This window comes from Leptonychotes weddellii, chromosome 13 (genome assembly GCF_054177405.1).
Source record: "Leptonychotes weddellii isolate Sample4059 chromosome 13, ASM5417740v2, whole genome shotgun sequence".
NCBI lineage: Eukaryota > Metazoa > Chordata > Mammalia > Carnivora > Phocidae > Leptonychotes > Leptonychotes weddellii.
This window is the reverse complement of record NC_138381.1, coordinates 66,799,229-66,815,516: the sequence shown is the minus strand read 5'-3', so window position 1 is coordinate 66,815,516 and position 16,288 is coordinate 66,799,229. Positions and strand designations below refer to the sequence as shown.

General features: G+C 49.2%; 1 protein-coding gene across 2 annotated transcripts; it reads right to left on the bottom strand.

Annotated features, from left to right (window-relative positions):
• Nucleotides 1–255: 255 nt before the first annotated feature.
• Nucleotides 256–13,908, bottom strand: LOC102740900 (2'-5'-oligoadenylate synthase-like protein). 2 transcript variants are annotated; one of them, XM_006737789.3, is made up of 6 exons: nt 13,555–13,903; nt 10,157–10,439; nt 8,846–9,021; nt 5,663–5,904; nt 2,630–2,777; nt 256–1,287 (listed from the first exon to the last, which is right to left on the bottom strand). In XM_006737789.3, exons 1-6 carry the CDS (start codon nt 13,750–13,752, stop codon nt 790–792), a joined length of 1,545 nt encoding a protein of 514 aa, XP_006737852.2. In that variant the 5' UTR covers nt 13,753–13,903; the 3' UTR covers nt 256–789. The 2 variants fall into 2 exon arrangements, with proteins under 2 accessions (XP_006737852.2, XP_081658172.1); XM_081802046.1 differs by having other exon boundaries at nt 1,188–1,961; nt 13,555–13,908.
• Between the last annotated feature and the right edge of the window lie 2,380 nt (nt 13,909–16,288).

Below are 16,288 nucleotides of genomic sequence, written 5' to 3'. Positions count from 1 at the left end.
ACATGAAGTGCTCTGATGATAGAGGTACTGTTCTTTTCCTAATATCCTTGGACCATTATGTACTGTTTGTGTGTGTGCATCAGGAGTTGAGAGAGTTGTTTTACGCTTCATCATCCTCCCCGTCCCTGACTTGGCCTCCCTCCATCTCAGTTTCCCTGCAGTCTTCATCTCCCAGAATTAGGAGGCTCAAATGATTCAGCAAGAATCACCAGGACAGCATTAGCACCCGTGGAAAGAGATTAAGACCATCCAAAAGCGAATAAACAAAGGTTATTTATTCCCAGCTTCCTATTGCAAGGGAGTCAGCCACTGTCTCCTGCAGACTGGCAGAGACTCCAAGATGGCAAAAAGCTTTATAGTGGAAAAAAGAGAAGGCTTCAGGTACGTCCTGATTGAAGCTGTCGGCATGGGGAAGCAGTAGGTAGCTAACTAGAAGCAGGCCGTCCTCACTGTGATTGGTTAGGGGGCTTATTTGGCTTTTTCTGGTTGGTTCTAAGTTGGAAGTGAGGTGGAATTAGGGAAGCTGACAGTGACCAAGTCCTGACGATTTGGGGTTGACTGCTGCAGAGGTGGTGGTTTGGCTTCCCGGGCTGGGGGCTGCAGAGGTTGTGTGGGTCAGAATTCTGTCGTCCTATGTGGTCTGGCCATTGTCCTTTGTATACCAAGTGTCTCACATCCCTCCTCATTCTCCCACTGGCAGGGCTAGGCTAACTGTGTACAAAGCTGGTGAAGACATGGCACCTCCCCAGGGGAGAGCTGGAAGAAGTGGTTGATATGCCGAGTCCCGGATTAGCTGGGTGAAAATGGAAACCTTTCAGCTTTCTTCTTGGAGAGGATAAGGGTGTCACTGTCCTGGATCCCGTAGCTGCACAAAGACAACCAATCCTGCAGGACTTGACCTTGGAACTCTAGCTGCTGCTGCTTTCTGGGCAGCCCCTGCTTGTCTTCAATCTGCTGCTTCAGGCCCAGGATGAAGCTTTTGGGGTCAATGGCATAGGCGTGGCTCCCCCCATCGTGATTCTTCACAAAGACCTGGATCTCGGAGGTGGTCTCCACCAGACAGAGGCGAATGTTGGAGAAGATGCTGTAATCGGCCAAGCAGCACTGGCTACTGAGGAGCTGTCGCTTGCCACCAGGCTCCTGGAAGGACAGATGCTGCAGGCCCAAGGAGTCCCGGGTCTGCCAGATCTTCTCTTGAACCTTCTTTATGGGCTCGTAAGGGTTCACCCTAAGGATCAAGTCTGAGTAACCCCACTGTTCTACTGTCACTTGGATGTCTCGTGCCATCTGGAAGGGAGAGAAGAGGGAGAGGGGGTTAATTCCACACTCCTCTGCCTGACGTGCGAAGGTCCCCCTCACCTGTCCCCATGTTTCCAACAGCAGCAGCAACACATTTGGGTTGTGCCAACCACCTTCCAGGCCCTGTACTGGGCAGCCTGTCCCTCTTCTGAATGCCTTTCATTCTCACACCAGCCCTATGAGGTTGGTTCCTATTTTCCCCTTGTACAGATGAGGAAATTGTGGTTGAGCAGGGTTAAGTGACTTACTGACCGTCAGGGAGGTAGTGAGGAGCATAGCAGGTATTTGAACCAAGGTCGGTCAGACTCCAAAGTCTGTTCTTCGCCACCACCAGAGGTCATGTTCAAGGGTCTGGGAGTCTCTGGTGGCTGAAGAACAGCACCTGGAAGGTGCTGGGGAGGGCTGGACCCCTAACTGATTTTTTCCAGAACGAATATAGGCCCAGAATTCCCATGTCTTCTGATGTTTCAAGATAAACATCTTTGCACAGTGGTTTTTATATTCAGGAAAAATCCAGAGGCATATACTTTTCAGTGTGTCTGTGGGCCTCACTTGGCTGGTGGGCCCCACAAAGACCTGGCCTGGGCGTAAATCCTGGCTCTGCTCTTAGCAGTGTGATCTTGGTTAATTCACGTAACCTCTCTGAGCCTCGGTTTCTTCATCTGTAAAATGGGGATGATAACATTCAAGATAGTGATAATAAAAATAAAAAACTCTCTGTTTTACACACTTGTCCTGGGGCAAGTGCTTGACAAGTTACTAAGTACGATAGGAATAGAATAAAATTGATTATTATGATCTTTGACTGTACGGTTAGGTTTGCCATTACATCATAATATTATTTAGCATTTTTTGTTCCCCGAGTAATTTCCCTGGCAATTCTTTTCTTTCTAGCAGTTTCGTGCAAATTTGTTTCAAGGGCTTGCTTCCTACCAAAATCCAGTGAGTTCTTTGAGAGTAGGAGCCATGTTTGACTTCGGCACCACGGCTGGTTGTCCCCACCAGCCCCCAGTGCTGACACAAAAGAGCTGCTGAATTCACTTGCCTGGCCTCAGCTCATGTGCTCCGTGATCGGGAGCATGACCGATTCTCCAGTAGGTTATGGGAAAGAGAAAGAAAAAGGAGAACATGACTTTGAAAGGAACCGATCTGAGGCTCAGAGGGTTGCAAAACGCCCCCAAGTTCACAGAGCTGTTGGGTGTTGCAGCCAGGCCTGTCTGGCTCTAAAGCCTTGTTGGCGCCATCGACACAGAAGGTAAATAGGTAAATTCTGTGCAGTTACCTCCTTCTGAGCTTCAAGCCCCTGACAGCCCCATGGAGGAGGCATTACCTTCACGGTCCAGCTGGGGACCGGGTTCTCCTTGTTGTCATAGCAACAGTCATGTTTCAGGCAGTGGCAGGCCCTCTGAGCGACTATGTCCCATCTGTACCCTTCGGCCACATTGTGGGTGGGGTCAGCTGGATCCAGGATGATGGGCCTGCAACACAGGGAGAGGTTCCCAGGCCTTTCCGGTCTGGAGGCCAGCAAGCCAGAAAGAAGCCTACTCAAACAGTCATCTAATCAAACCACTGAGAGTATGCTGGGTCCAGAGCCCCGGGGCCGTCAGTCCAGGAAGGCCCAAGAACATTGCTGGAAAGGAACAGAATGGGGATGATTATATTTCCAAGAATTCCTTTTCGGCATGTGGAGTGTTGAGATCCCCAAGGGCATGCTGTAGCCATAATAGATGCCTGCTCAGGCAGGCGGGGCCTCTTAAGTCCACGGCTTTTGTTTTGCTGAGCAGGACATATGTAAGTTTGAGGCCAAGGCTGCCGAATTGCTTTGGATAATAGAAACACCACCACCAACTACTGATAGTTATTGAGGCACTGGGTCAAGCCCTACGTGAATTAACCTGTTTTAATCCTTATAACAATTCTAAGAGGGAGAGACTATTGGTTTCTTTTTTTTTCTTTTTTTAAGATTTATTTATTTAAAAGAGAGAGCGAGAGAGCAAGTGCATGAGCAGGGGGAGGGGTGGAGGGAGAGGGAAACAAGCAGACTCCCGCTGAGTGAGAGCCTGATGTGGGGTTCGATCCCAGTACCCTGAGATCATGACCTGAGCTGAAATCAAGAGTCGGACGCTTAACCGACTAAGCCACCCAGGCGCCCCGGGAGAGACTATTGTTATTGCTGTTACTGTTGTCCCCATTTTACAGATAAGGAAACTGAGGCACAGACTTCTCTCAGTTCTTACAGCCAGCAAATGGGTATTCTTTTTTTTTTAAAATATTTTATTTATTTGACAGAGAAAGACAGCACAAGCAGGGGGAGCGGCAGGCAGAAGGAGAAGGAGAAGGAGAAGCAGGCTCCTTCGCTGAGCAGGGAGCCCGATGTGGGACTCGATCCTGGGACCCTGTGATCATGACCTGAGCTGAAGGCAGTCGCTTAACCAACTGAGCCACTCAGGCGCCCCAGCAAATGGGTGTTCTTACCCATCTGGTCTGCTTCAGCAGAGAAAGTTTGGGCTGCCACCAAGTGTCTCTCTTCTATATAAATGGTGAATTAATACCTAAAGAATATTGGCGGGGCGCCTGGGTGGCTCAGTCGTTAAGCGTCTGCCTTCAGGCTCAGGTCATGATCCCAGGGTCCTGGGATCGAGCCCCGCATCGGGCTCCCTGCTCCGCGGGCAGCCTGCTTCTCCCTCTCCCACTCCCCTTGCTTGTGTTCCCTCTCTGGCTGTCTTTCTCTCTGTCAAATAAATTAAAAAAAAAAACTTAAAAAAAAAAAAAGAATATTGGCTTGAAGGGGATCTAACAGCCTCTTTCGGTTGCTTGGGGTGACCACATGTGTTGGATGCCAAGCCCATGATTAAGACCTGGCTCTTGCCCTGCGGGAGCTTTTGGCTTAGGAGGGAGCTGTGATTTTATCTATGACAGAAAGTGACAGTATACTATGGGAGTGTGCGGGACACTGTAGGCTCTATGTTTGCTACTCCCAACATCCCTGTATCCCTGAAATAGCCCTGCCTGAAACAGGGAGCAGTGCCAGGCTGTCCTATAGGGTAAGATCACCTGACTCAAAGTGACTGGCCAGGTGACCCAACATGTAGGGCCTGGGCCCAATGAGTAGACTGGTTCCCTCTGGGGTTTGGACCAAGGATGATGGAGGTCCCTCATGAAAGAGAAGTAAGAGGGGAGCAGGGCAGGTGTGGGGAGAGAAGCAGAGGCTTCTCAGAGGAAAGAGGGCATGTGGATCATGAGAGGGAGTGGCAGAGAAAGGGGGTGTCTACAGGTTAGCCTCAGGTCCTGATGGTTTCCTAACCTCAAATTTCTGGGCATCGTTATAATAAATCCTCTCTTCTCCAGGAGACTGGGTTTTTCTTCCTTGTTAAAAAAAAAAAAAAGGCCCAACATTCATATAAGGGAACAATAAATATTCTTGGGATATTGCTTGCACTGACCTAGAGCTTCTAATATAAAGAGTTGTCTCAGGTTGGGTTTCCCCAGAAGCAGATCCCAAGAGAAGGATTTGAGTGCCAGCGGCTGATTCAGAAGGATAGGTCAGGAAGTACCAGTAAGGGAGTGGGAGAGTGAGACAGGAAGGGAAGGACACCGATGAAGGGTTTGTATTGAGGTGATTACCACTGTGGGCAACTGGAGGTTGATCCTACCGTAGGGGCTCTGGGAGACAATGTAGCACATGTGACCCAGAGAGAGTCCTTCCATCTGAGATGGGAGGGAGCTGGGGTGTTTATCCACCAGCCTCCACCAGCCACTGGGGGAGGCTGAAAGCCCTCAGGCAAAAAAGGGACACAAGTGCTGACTGCTGGAGGTTGAGCCAGCCTTCACATAAATGGTGAGGATCCAGAGGTTGGGGATGGGCGCTGGGGCTACATAGACCTACATGCACTACAATAGTGGACATTTCTGCGGCATCTACCATAGACCAGACACCGTAGGCCCTTTACATATTTCTCTGACCCTTACAACAGCCTGTATTATAGGTGCCATTTAAGTCCTGTTTTGCAGATGAGGAGCTGAGGCTCACAGAGCCGAGAAAAAGGCAGAGCTGGGATGAAACCTGGCTCTCCGTGATTCTTTCCACGTTTCCATGCTGATGCTAGAATGCACCGAAATGGTCTTTTGGAAGCAAGAAGAGCTAAGTAAAGTGGGGTTCCTTAAGGTACAAGGAGACGGCTTATAGCCCTTCAGCCCACCCGGTGATTTTGAAAGCCGGCCAACTTAAGATGGGTTCCGTGTTGGTTTGAGATGCCGGTACAATTCTACTACTTGAGAAAGCCCACCCATTAAATGTGATACCGCCTTTGCCTCTGGTCTTTCTGTTCTCTGTGAGATGTAGCAGACACAGGGGGCCCATTACCTGTCTCTTTTGAGCTGTTTTCTGACAAAATCCTTGATGACTGGGTTCTGGAATGTGTAGTACTTGGTCCAGTAGATGCAGAGGAACTTATACTCCTGGAGTAGCTCCATCACAGTGGTGAAGCCTTTGTCCAGCTTGAAATTCTCATTTTCCTGAGTACCGATCTCCCAGGCGTAGATGGTCAGCAGCTCGAGGGCATAGTTAGGGGGCAGCTCAGCCCTGGGGCACTTGGCTTTCACGTACTGTTGAAAGAGACAGGAGAGACCCCAAGATCCTGTGTCAGGATCGCTCTGGATGGACCAGAAACTGGAAAATTTCCAACTTCTTGTCTCAGCTCTGCCACTTGCTGGCTGTATGATCTTGGCCACTCACTTTCCCTTTCTGGCCCTAAATGGTTTCCCTGTTTTAGAATTAAGGGGCAGGGCACCTGGGTGGCTCCGTCGGCTAAGCGTCTGCCTTTGGCTCAGGTCATGATCCCGGAGTCCTGGGATCGAGTTCTGGGATCGAGTCCTGGGATCGAGCCCTGCATCGGGCTCCCTGCTTCTCCCTCTCCCACTCCCCCTGCTTGTGTTCCCTCTCTTGCTGTCTCTGTCAAACAAATAAAATCTTAAAAAAAAAAAAAAATAGAATTAAGGGGCTCAGTTGGTCCAGCAGGTTTCAAACTATTCTTTTTTTTTTTTTTTTAAGATTTTATTTTTAAGCAACCTTTGCACCCAATGTTGGGCTCCAACCCACAACTCCAAGATCAAGAGTTGCACTCTCCACCAACAGGTGCCCCATGAAGTATGCATACACAACTCCTGGAATCGACTTATGAAGAGGTGTCCCAAAGAGTGAGCGCGCTGGCCTCTGCCACTAGATCCCAGGCCAAGCAGCCCCATTTCTATCAATTTTACTGTACTGGGCTTCTGAAAGAGTTCCTTTAAAGAAAAGTCTTCTTAGCTGATAGAAAAAAAGAGCGGTGGGAGGCTTCCTGTAGAACTTGGCAATAGCTGAGATTCTGTGGGGAACAGAGTGCTCTAGGAAGTATTTCTTTCTTCTCCATTGTATAGCAGCCGTGCTGTTTGGATGGGATTACCACCCCCCTCAACTCCAGGGTGGATCCTGACCCAACAGGGTCCTCAGCATAAACCTATTCTCCTCGCTAAGTGATTAGTTCAAGAGAAGCTTGTGACGTAAGCTGGCTAAACTTGAGTGAAGCCCAGTTCTTTGGTTTGGTGGCCGAAAGAAGAGAAATCTCCTGTGTGTGGATGGGAGAGCAGGAATAGCTGTGGCCATTTTGCCATCATGAGGTTAAACCAGCCTGAAGTCCAAGGTAACAGAGAGAGAGAGAACCCAGGGTATTATAGGGAAACAGGCCTGGACATCCCACCAAACAGTGCCTGAAGCCCCCTTCCCACCGTTGTGGGTTTTCACACACAAGCTGATAATTGTCCTTATTGTTTAAGTCAGTTTGAGTTGGTTTTTCTCTTACTTGCAAAAGAAAGCATTTTAACTGATACCAGTCACTTTTTTTTTTTTTTTAAGATTTTATTTATTTATTTGACAGAGAGAGACAGTGAGAGCAGGAACACAAGCAGGGGGAGTGGAAAAGGGAGAAGCAGGCTTCCCGCCGAACAGGGAGCCTGATGCGGGGCTCGATCCCAGGACCCTGGGGTCATGACCTGAGCCTGAAGGCACACGCTTAAGAACTGAACTACCCAGGTGCCCCGATACCAGTCACTTCTTGTCTAAAGAATCTTTCTAGGGGCGCCTGCGTAGGTGAGTTGTTTAAGTGGCCGACTCTTAATTTTGGCTCAGGTCGTGATCTCAGGGTCGTGAGACTGAGCTCCACATTGGGCTCTGCGCTCAGCGGGGAGTCTGCTTGAGATTCTTTCCCTCTGACCCTCCGCCACGAAGGCACACGTGCTCTCTCTCTCTCTCCAATCAATCAATCTTTTAAAAAAGAGAGAGAAACCATATGTGATCAAATTTTTGTTTTAAGGAGGAGGCTTGAACAGAAACAGAAGGGAGGGTTCTAGAAGCAAAGCTGATATATTGTCCTGTGGACATTACAAAAAAAAGGTGCCTATCACCTGTAGGAAGAAAACACTTTGCACTCTTAAACAGATGAAGCAAGCAAATGAATCATTCTGTGGAGTTCTAGTTCTCCAAAGCCACAAAACCTCACATCATTTTCTGTAAGTGATTGACTTACCAACAAAACCAGTTTTATTCTTGGCTTTGGCAAATACTGATGTCTGAAGATGTATCACAACCTCGGTTGATGTGATAATCGTGTAAGAAGAAAATGGCTCTTTCCCCCACCATAAACAGAGTAACTGTAAACTTACTAACCTTGGAAATTTTCTGATTTTGTTTTTTAAAGATTTATTTATTTATTTTAGAGAGAGAGACAGAGAGAGAGAGCGAGTGAGGGGGGAGGAGCAGAGGGAGAGTGAGAGAGAGAATCCTCTAGCAGACTCCCCACTGAGTGCGGGGCTCCACGCCGGGCTCGACCCCAGGACCCCGAGATCATGACCTGAGCCGAAATCAAGAGTTGGGCGTTTAACAGATTGAGCCACCCAGGTACCTCTGCTTTTATATATATATATATATAAATAAGAAAGCATCTTTTTCTCCCCCTTTCTAACTTTTGGGTTTGTTTCTGAGTCTTACTTTTGTAAGTTTAGATGACTTCGTTCATGGGATATTTTACACTGTACTTGGTACCATGCAAGCCATCACATGTGAAGTCTAAAAATTAGCTGTTACAGATATATTCACTCGGTAATGCTTGTGATAAGAACACAACTATTTGTGGGCGAAACTGGTGTGGGTGCGATGAACGGAAACTTTGCTCTTGTCAGTCCTTAACCAGCTGACACTAACTAACATCCGGAGAACTCAATGAAGTCGATGCTCACCAGTATAGACCAAAACTGGGGTGTTACCAACACTTGTGTCCTGGGAAATATTGTCTATTCCTTACTTTTCTCCTTCCTTCTCTTTTCCTCTTCCTCCTCCTCCACCTTCTCCACTATTTCACTTTACAGTTTAAATGATTAGCATTTTCCGCCCCTTCCCCCGCTACCATCTCCCCACCTTGATGCAGGTCCCTGGGATGGCAAATCAGGCCCAGGCCTTCTCTTCCCCACCTTTTGCCAGCGCCCCCTCATGCCCCCATCCTGGCAGCCCCCTCACCTGCAGGTACCAGTGCTTTACTAGGCGGAGGAGGCTCTTCAGCTTGGTTGGCCGATGTTTCACGAAGTTTCTCTGCAGCTCGCTGAAGGATGGGGAGAAATTTCCAGGGTAACCGTGGGCCTCAATCAGATTCACATAGACCTCAGGCTGTGGCTGAGAGTTGGAAACAGAAGGCTCTGGCGTGGGAGGGAGCAAAGGTAGAGAGTGGGGGATTTAGGAAGCTCCAGGTTGATAAGTGGTGGTGGGGGACAGGGCCTGCTAATTCACTGGACTGTCTCCCCACGGAAACCGGACACCTCACAGTTTAAGAGGATCAAGGTTTGCCTTACTTGATTGTCCTTCTGGAGAACCGAAAGTGGGCTTGCCATTCCCCAGGGCACTCAAGGACTGTTGTCCTCTCTCAAGGTCCTCAACACCCCAGTTTCCCTTAATGTCTGTTTGGGATTTCTTTCTCAGTGAGTGATTCCAACCTCCTGACACCAGGAGCAGAGAAGCAGGTCTAGGTAAGAGAGCTGGACCCCTCAAGTGCATTTGCTGAAGGGTGTGCCTCCGGGGCATGCATCACTAATGCATGCGGGCACTCTCTTTCTTACCCAAGTGGGATCCCAGTTCTGACACCTTCTCTACAAGGCCGATCCTGGCAGCCGCTCTAGGTACGAGAAGCTGGCACAAGATGAAACCTGATCCGTCTGGGGTTGTAGCTCATACTGTTTACTCCAAACACTGAGGGCTCTTTGCCTGAGGACAAACTCAGCCAAGGGTGATGGGAAATTGGGGAATAAACATCCCACTTGGGATTCAGTTGAGGGGTACTCTGCGCTGTCACCTAGAGTTCTCCAGGGGCACGAAGCCCAGCGACTCGTGATGGTGACCTTGTGACGCTTTCTCCCTTCCCTGTCCCTCTCCCCTACTTCCCTCTCAGCATTTCCTGTGACTGCTTATCCTCACACCCTTGTCTCAGGCTCTGCTTCTGGAAAAGCCCAAACAATGACAGGCCCCAGCACCCGTGATAAATGCCACAGAAGGGACCCCAGGTTCTGCTTCTAACACCTTCCCCTCTGCCGGTCTCATCTCCTCTTGCGATCATGTATTCATCCACGTGATTCTTTGATAAGTGTTTCCCAAGTTGAGCGACACAATGGCCCGAGTTGGGCCAGTCTCGTGTCCTGTGGTCGCCAAGCCCCCAGCTCAGGACGTGGGTTGAACAGATGACTGCAGGAGTCTGCATTTGGCCGTGAACGAGAAGTGAGGGAGTTCAGGCCTGCCTGGGATGGCAAGTGTGTGAGTCCGATGGGCTTTCCCTCCCCTTACCCAGGGCCCTGTAGGCAGGCACAATGGTGACAGTGATGGGCTCCGCAGTCCCCCTGGTCTGGATGGTGAAGACGAGAGCATCAGGGACTCCCTGGATGATTTCCACATCCTCGAGCCCAAGGGCCAGCAGATCCTGGCAATACCACAGCTTTTTCCGCATCAGATTCAGAATGGCTCGGTGGTGCTTGGCCTCCTGCTGGAAGCTGTGGAAACAGCTCAGGAACACCACCAGGTCCACCTCCAAGCTATTCCTGAGCGCTGTGCCGTTCCCGAAGGAGCCTACCTGTGGAACACAGAGCCCCGTCACCTGCGCCTGCCTGTGCCAAGGAATCCCCGATGCTCTTTATGTGAATTATCCCATCCAGTGCTCCCCACAGCCCAGAAGGGTAGGTGGGTGGTACCAGCGTTCCCTCTTTACAGGCGAGAAAACTGAGATTTCAAGAGAAGTCACTCACCCAGGGTCACACACAGTGCACAGCAGAGCCTGGGTTTGAACTCAGGCAGCCTGACTCCAAACCCAGGCAGCCTGACGCCAGAGCCCAAGCTCCTTATTTATGACATTGTATTGCTTCTGAGATGGGGTGTGCTCACCTGCAGGGTGATGCCTCCTCTGAGAGACTGTTGATGCCTACTCCACAGGGTATTCTGAGCATTCCGTGCATCTGAGTCATTTCATGACATTAAAACATGGGGAGCAGGATTGCCTGGTGGATAAGGGCCATGGGCAGCCTGACTTTGACCCTGATTCTTGCCCTTGTTTCTCAGCTGTGATCCTTAATTGTGAGCCCTAATTCCTCATCTGCAAGATGAGAGTAACCATGGAACACGAGGCATTAGGTTCTTGCGAGGGTTAGGTAAGAGAAGGTGTGCTGGGGGCTTGCCATGTGCCTGGCATACAGGTAGTCAGCCATGTGTCTCTCGTCCTCTTCTTTGTCTCGTTGACTTAGATCATCCCTGCTCTGCCTGGGATTCAGTTTCCCCATCTGGATGGAAGGAGCCTGAGCTGGATTATTTGGAAGGGGTCTATTTGATGTTCTGAGAGTCTAGACCTGCTCTCCAGCCCCTCTTGCCTCTGGTATACAAAGCCCTACAGCTCTCTGGCCTCCTGTCTTTCTCACCCCAGGTTGGGAGATGGACTTGCTAGCGATGACCCAGACCTCAGGGTGGCTACCTCTCCTGGCCGGTGGATTGATTATAATCCCACCATCACGGGTTGAACACTCACGGTGTCTGGCACTATTGAAGGCCCTTTATGCACACAGTATCTTTTAACCCTAACACCCACTGACTGAGGTGGGGACTAGTGTAATTGTCCCCAGTGTACAGATGAGAAAGCGGAGGCAGTAGATTCATGGCCAGGAGTCATAGTCATAATCAGATAAAGGGTCAGAAGACAAAGTGTGGTTCTTCTACCTCTTTCTTTCCCAGGCCCCAAGTCCCTGAGCCAGGCCCTGGTTCTGAGGAGGAGAAGTCCGCCATCTTTTCTTTCCCCTTCCTTTTGCATTCTCTTTCTGCACCTTCATTGGGCCCCAGCATTTGGCAGGGCTGGGGATGGAACCCTGTGTGTGGACGAAGGGCACATCCCCCTGAAAGCTATGCCTAGACTTCCTGCCTTTTTCAATGGAGACCCAGGCGGAGAAGAAAGAACATTCTAGAATAAGTTTCATGACTTGCTCTAGCCCAAATCTATTTAAACCCAACTCATTCAAAGATAAGCACTCATACATGTGAACCAGCCCAGCTCACCGGGTTTTTGTGGGGGTGGGAAGAGGGTTTAGAACCTGAATAAAGCATTATTTCTCCTCTACCATTGTTTTGGGGGTATCTCTTTTATTTTATGGTTTTGATGAAGGGGGGAGTGGCTATGGTCTGCAGGCAGAATTTGAGGGCTGGGTAAATACCACTTCCTGTCATCAAAACTGATTCTGTTGGTACCATCCTCCAGTCTCTGGACATCCCCCTTTTCATCCACTTCACCCTCAGGATTGTTACGGGTGGGATGGGCTGGGAGTATCTGCTGGACTCAGAGCAAGAATTTATAACAATGCTTTTGTTTGGCGCATTTACCATGTGCTAATCTTTTAGCCTACATTGACAAGGCTTTTGCTGGACAAGGAGGAAACGATGATGATGATGATGATGATGATGAGACAGAAGGTTTGAGAGAGGAGTCTAAGATCACACAGCTGGGAAGGAAAGAAGTCAAGGTTCAAACCCTCGTCTAAATCCTATGGCCTCAGGCTCTAGGTGCTGGGGGTGGGTGTAAAGAAGGGCTGGGGACCTGAGATTTCTAAATCTTTCCCTGAGGTGGCTGGCCCTGCAGAGAGAACTAGAGCACTGGGCTGGGAGTCAGGCACCCTAATTCTAGTCCTGCCTTTGCCCCTAGCTCACTGTGTGAACTTGGGACATCTCTCACCCCTTTTGTGCTTCAGTTTCCTTAATGTTTAAACGAAGGGATGGCTGAAACTGTCTGATTCTCTAGGGCGTTTCTAGCTTTGAACCCCTTGAATTTTGACTCTAGCTAGGACAAGCAGCAGCAGAAGGAAGGGTGTTGGGGAAAATCAGTGGGGGAAGCCTAGAGCACTGGCTGTGGAATAGATAGATCCTGGTTCAAATCCCAGCTCCACCACTAGCTGTGTGACCTTGGACAAGTCACCTTACCTCTCTGAGCTTCCATTAAAGAAACCTTCTTCTAATCAAAAACTTAAAACATAGAAAAACAGGAAAAGACTCCAATGAGCACTCATAAACCCAGCCAGTTAGATTCAACAAGTTTAAACTCCTTGCCACATTTGCTTCATCAAAACCACGTTAGAGTAATTACAGATACCAAGGAACTTTGTCTCTGAATACTTTAGCATTTGTATTCAGCCAAAGAGAGCATTTCCCCCGGCCATAACCACAAAATTATTACACCTAACAAAATCAACAATGACTGCCTTCTATCATCTAATATCCAGGCCATATTAAAATTTCCCTACTTGTCCCCAAATTGTATTTTGTGGATGGTCTATTCCCACCAGGGTCGAATCAGAGACCTTGCACTGCATTTGGTCATTATGAATCTTAAGGCTCCGAACCTCCATTTTGCTCATCTGTAAAATGGGAAAAGGATGGTGCCTACCTCACAGGGTGCATGAATTAGAGCTAGTGTATGTTAAGGGGTTAGGCTAGTGCATCCCAGAAAAGTGAACTATTATCATGAGTTTCCTTACCAGTCTTGTTCCGCTTAAGGCAGCAGTAGGGTAGGGTGCAGGCAGCTAGGTGGGGTGCCCTGACATGTCAGCAGCATGGGCTAAGGATAATGAGGCAAGAGGTCCCCAGCATCCTCTGGGACGAGGACTCTCATGCTGCCTTTTGCCTGGCCCTGCTCTGGGGATGGAGGGGACCGATCTCACCTTGAGCACCTTGAGCACCTGCACCTTCTGGTCCAGTCCACAATCCCCCTCAAAGTGCTCTTCCCTCAGGAATTTTTGCACGGTCCACACAGCCTCCAGAACCTCTTCTTTCTGCTCCCGGTGGGGCTGCAGCCACTGAGCCACGAAGGAGTCCAGCCTGGAGGCAGGGGTGCCATACAGCTCCATGGTCAGAGCCATCTCTGAGCCAGAGGACCACAGCAGCACAGATATATGGCTACACACCTACCCGGCTCCCTGCACACCCACTTCTTTAAGGGTGCTCTTCCTCCAGCTGACCGCCAGCACCCTGGGGGGCAAAGGAGCCAGAGTGGAGAGGAAACCAGGAAGCGACTGGGCTGACCTGGGTTCCTCTTCTTGGAGACCCTTTGCTGCGGCAGGGGCACTGAGGGACACTGAGTCCAGCTGGGAGTTCTGGAGCCACCTTAACAAGCTTGGCTCCCAGCCTAATCTTTTTGGTATCAGTTTCCATTCTCAGCTTTAGTTTCCCTTTGATGACATCTGGAAACTGAAACTGCCTTGAGTTTGGCCCTAGAGGAGGCAACACTCCCAGTAGGTCAGAGTGGGATGGTATTCATCAAACCAGTCACCCCACTTTGTCATATGAAACTGAGGCTCAGAAAGACGGGGACTTGCTCACGGTCGGTAAGGTTGAGCAAGGGGAAGCCAAGAGTCCAGAGTCCCTTAGAACAGACTTTCAATTCCAGTCTGCCCTTCGCCACACTCTTAACGTCTCTGACCCTCCCATAATTTATCCATAAAAATGGGGTTAGTAATGATACCCTACCCCATAGGTTGTTGTCCAGATTAAGCATGAGAACACTGAGCACAGAAAGCACTCAATAAATGCAAATACTATTATTCATTCATTAAATACCTATTGAGCACCTGCTAGGCGCCAATATGTTAAAAAGACAAAATAAGACGTGGTTCCTGTCCCAAGGGGCTCTCAGAACAGTAGAGGAGATGGACAAGAGACTCTGAGAGCCCAGTGTGAGCCTTAAAAGACTGGGGATCTGGCCAGGAGGAAGAGGAGGGCAGACCACAGACAAAGTAGAAGTCTGAACGATCTTGGTGTGTGCCCAGGGATTCCGTTGTCAAATATGCATCGGCACAGAAGGTAAGGAGGAGAGAGGTGAGAGATGTGCCTGGACAGGTGGGCAGGGGTTGAATATTAGAGTGCCATCATTCATTCATGCAACAAGTATTTATTGAGTAGCTACTATGTGCCAGGCAGGTGCTGGGGATACAGCAGCAAATAGACAAAAATCCCTGCCTGCAGAGGGCTTACATTCTGATGGTGGAGACAGACCATAAACAGGATAAGTCAAATTGTAGTAAATAAGATGGTGAGAAGTGCTAAGCAAAAAAAATAAAGCAGGGCAAGAGGTTAAGATATATGGTGTGTAGGTGTGTGTGCGCACGCACGCGCGCGTGTGTAGGATTATTTAGATGTTCAGTCTCAAATAAGGTGGTTGGAAAGGCCTGAAAATGAGATATTTGAGCAAAGACATGAAAGAGGCAAAGTGAGCCTTGTGTATGCCAGAGGGAAGACGATAATTCATGGCAGAAGGAGCAGCAAGGGCAAAGGTCCTGTGGCGTCAGTGTTGCCTGGTGGGTTTGAGGAATAACAGCATGGCTGGAATGGGATGACCAAAGGGAAAGAGTGCGAGGAGATGAGGTTTAAGTGGTAAAAGGTTGGGGCTCAAATAGTGCAGGATCTTGAAGACCATTAATTAAGACTGACTTTTACTCTGAATGAAATGGGGAGCCATTGGAGAGTTTCAAGCAGAGGAGTGAAATGGCCTGACTTTCATTTTAATGAGATCACACTGGCTGTGGGGTGGGGTGGAGGAGTTTAGATTAAAAGCAGAGGTTGGCGGTGGAGGTGAGAGGGGAGCAGGAGCTCAGTGAAGAAGCTACCGCAATAGTCCCAACAGGAGGGCGCCTGCGTGGCTCAGTTGGTTAAGCATCTGCCTTCAGCTCAGGTCATGATCTCGGAGTCCTGGGCTCGAGCCCCATGTCAGGCACCCTGTTCGGTGGGGACCCTGCTTCTCCCTCTCCCTCTGCCCCTCCCCCACCCCCTCCTCGTGCTCTCTCTCTCTCAAATAAATAAACAAAATCTTAAAAAAAAAAAAAAAAAGTCCCAACAGGAGATCCGGCAGCTTGGATCAGGATGGTAGTGGTGCAGGTAGGGAGAAGTTGTATGATTTAATTTTTTTATTATGGAAAATTTCAAACATAAACAAAGGTGGAATAATAAAAGGAACCTCTGTGGACCATCACACAGCTTCCACAATTATCAAACTGAGTAAGGAAAGGGTTAAGGTCTAGGTAGGGAGAGACAGGGAGCCCCTGACTAGGCTCTGAGACTATTCCTAGCAGGCAGAAGCTCTAAGACAGGGTGAACCAGAGATAAGGGAACAGACCAGACCACCTGGCCCCGGATGTTAGCGAGTAAGGTTCTTTGGCCGCTACAGTGTAATCACAGAAAATGACCAGGTCTCAAAGAAATAAGTCATGAAGGGTGTTATCAATAGTCCTTGCTCAACCCAAGATGGCCCAAGAATCTCAAGGCCACAAGCTTCCTGGTCAAGTTTTCAATAAAAGACCAGCCCTAAAAACCCTCAGTGGCAACCGGTGCGGGACCCCTCTCACTCCTGAGAACTTCTTTCCGTTCCTGCTCTCACCTTCACTTAATAATCTTTCACTTCAC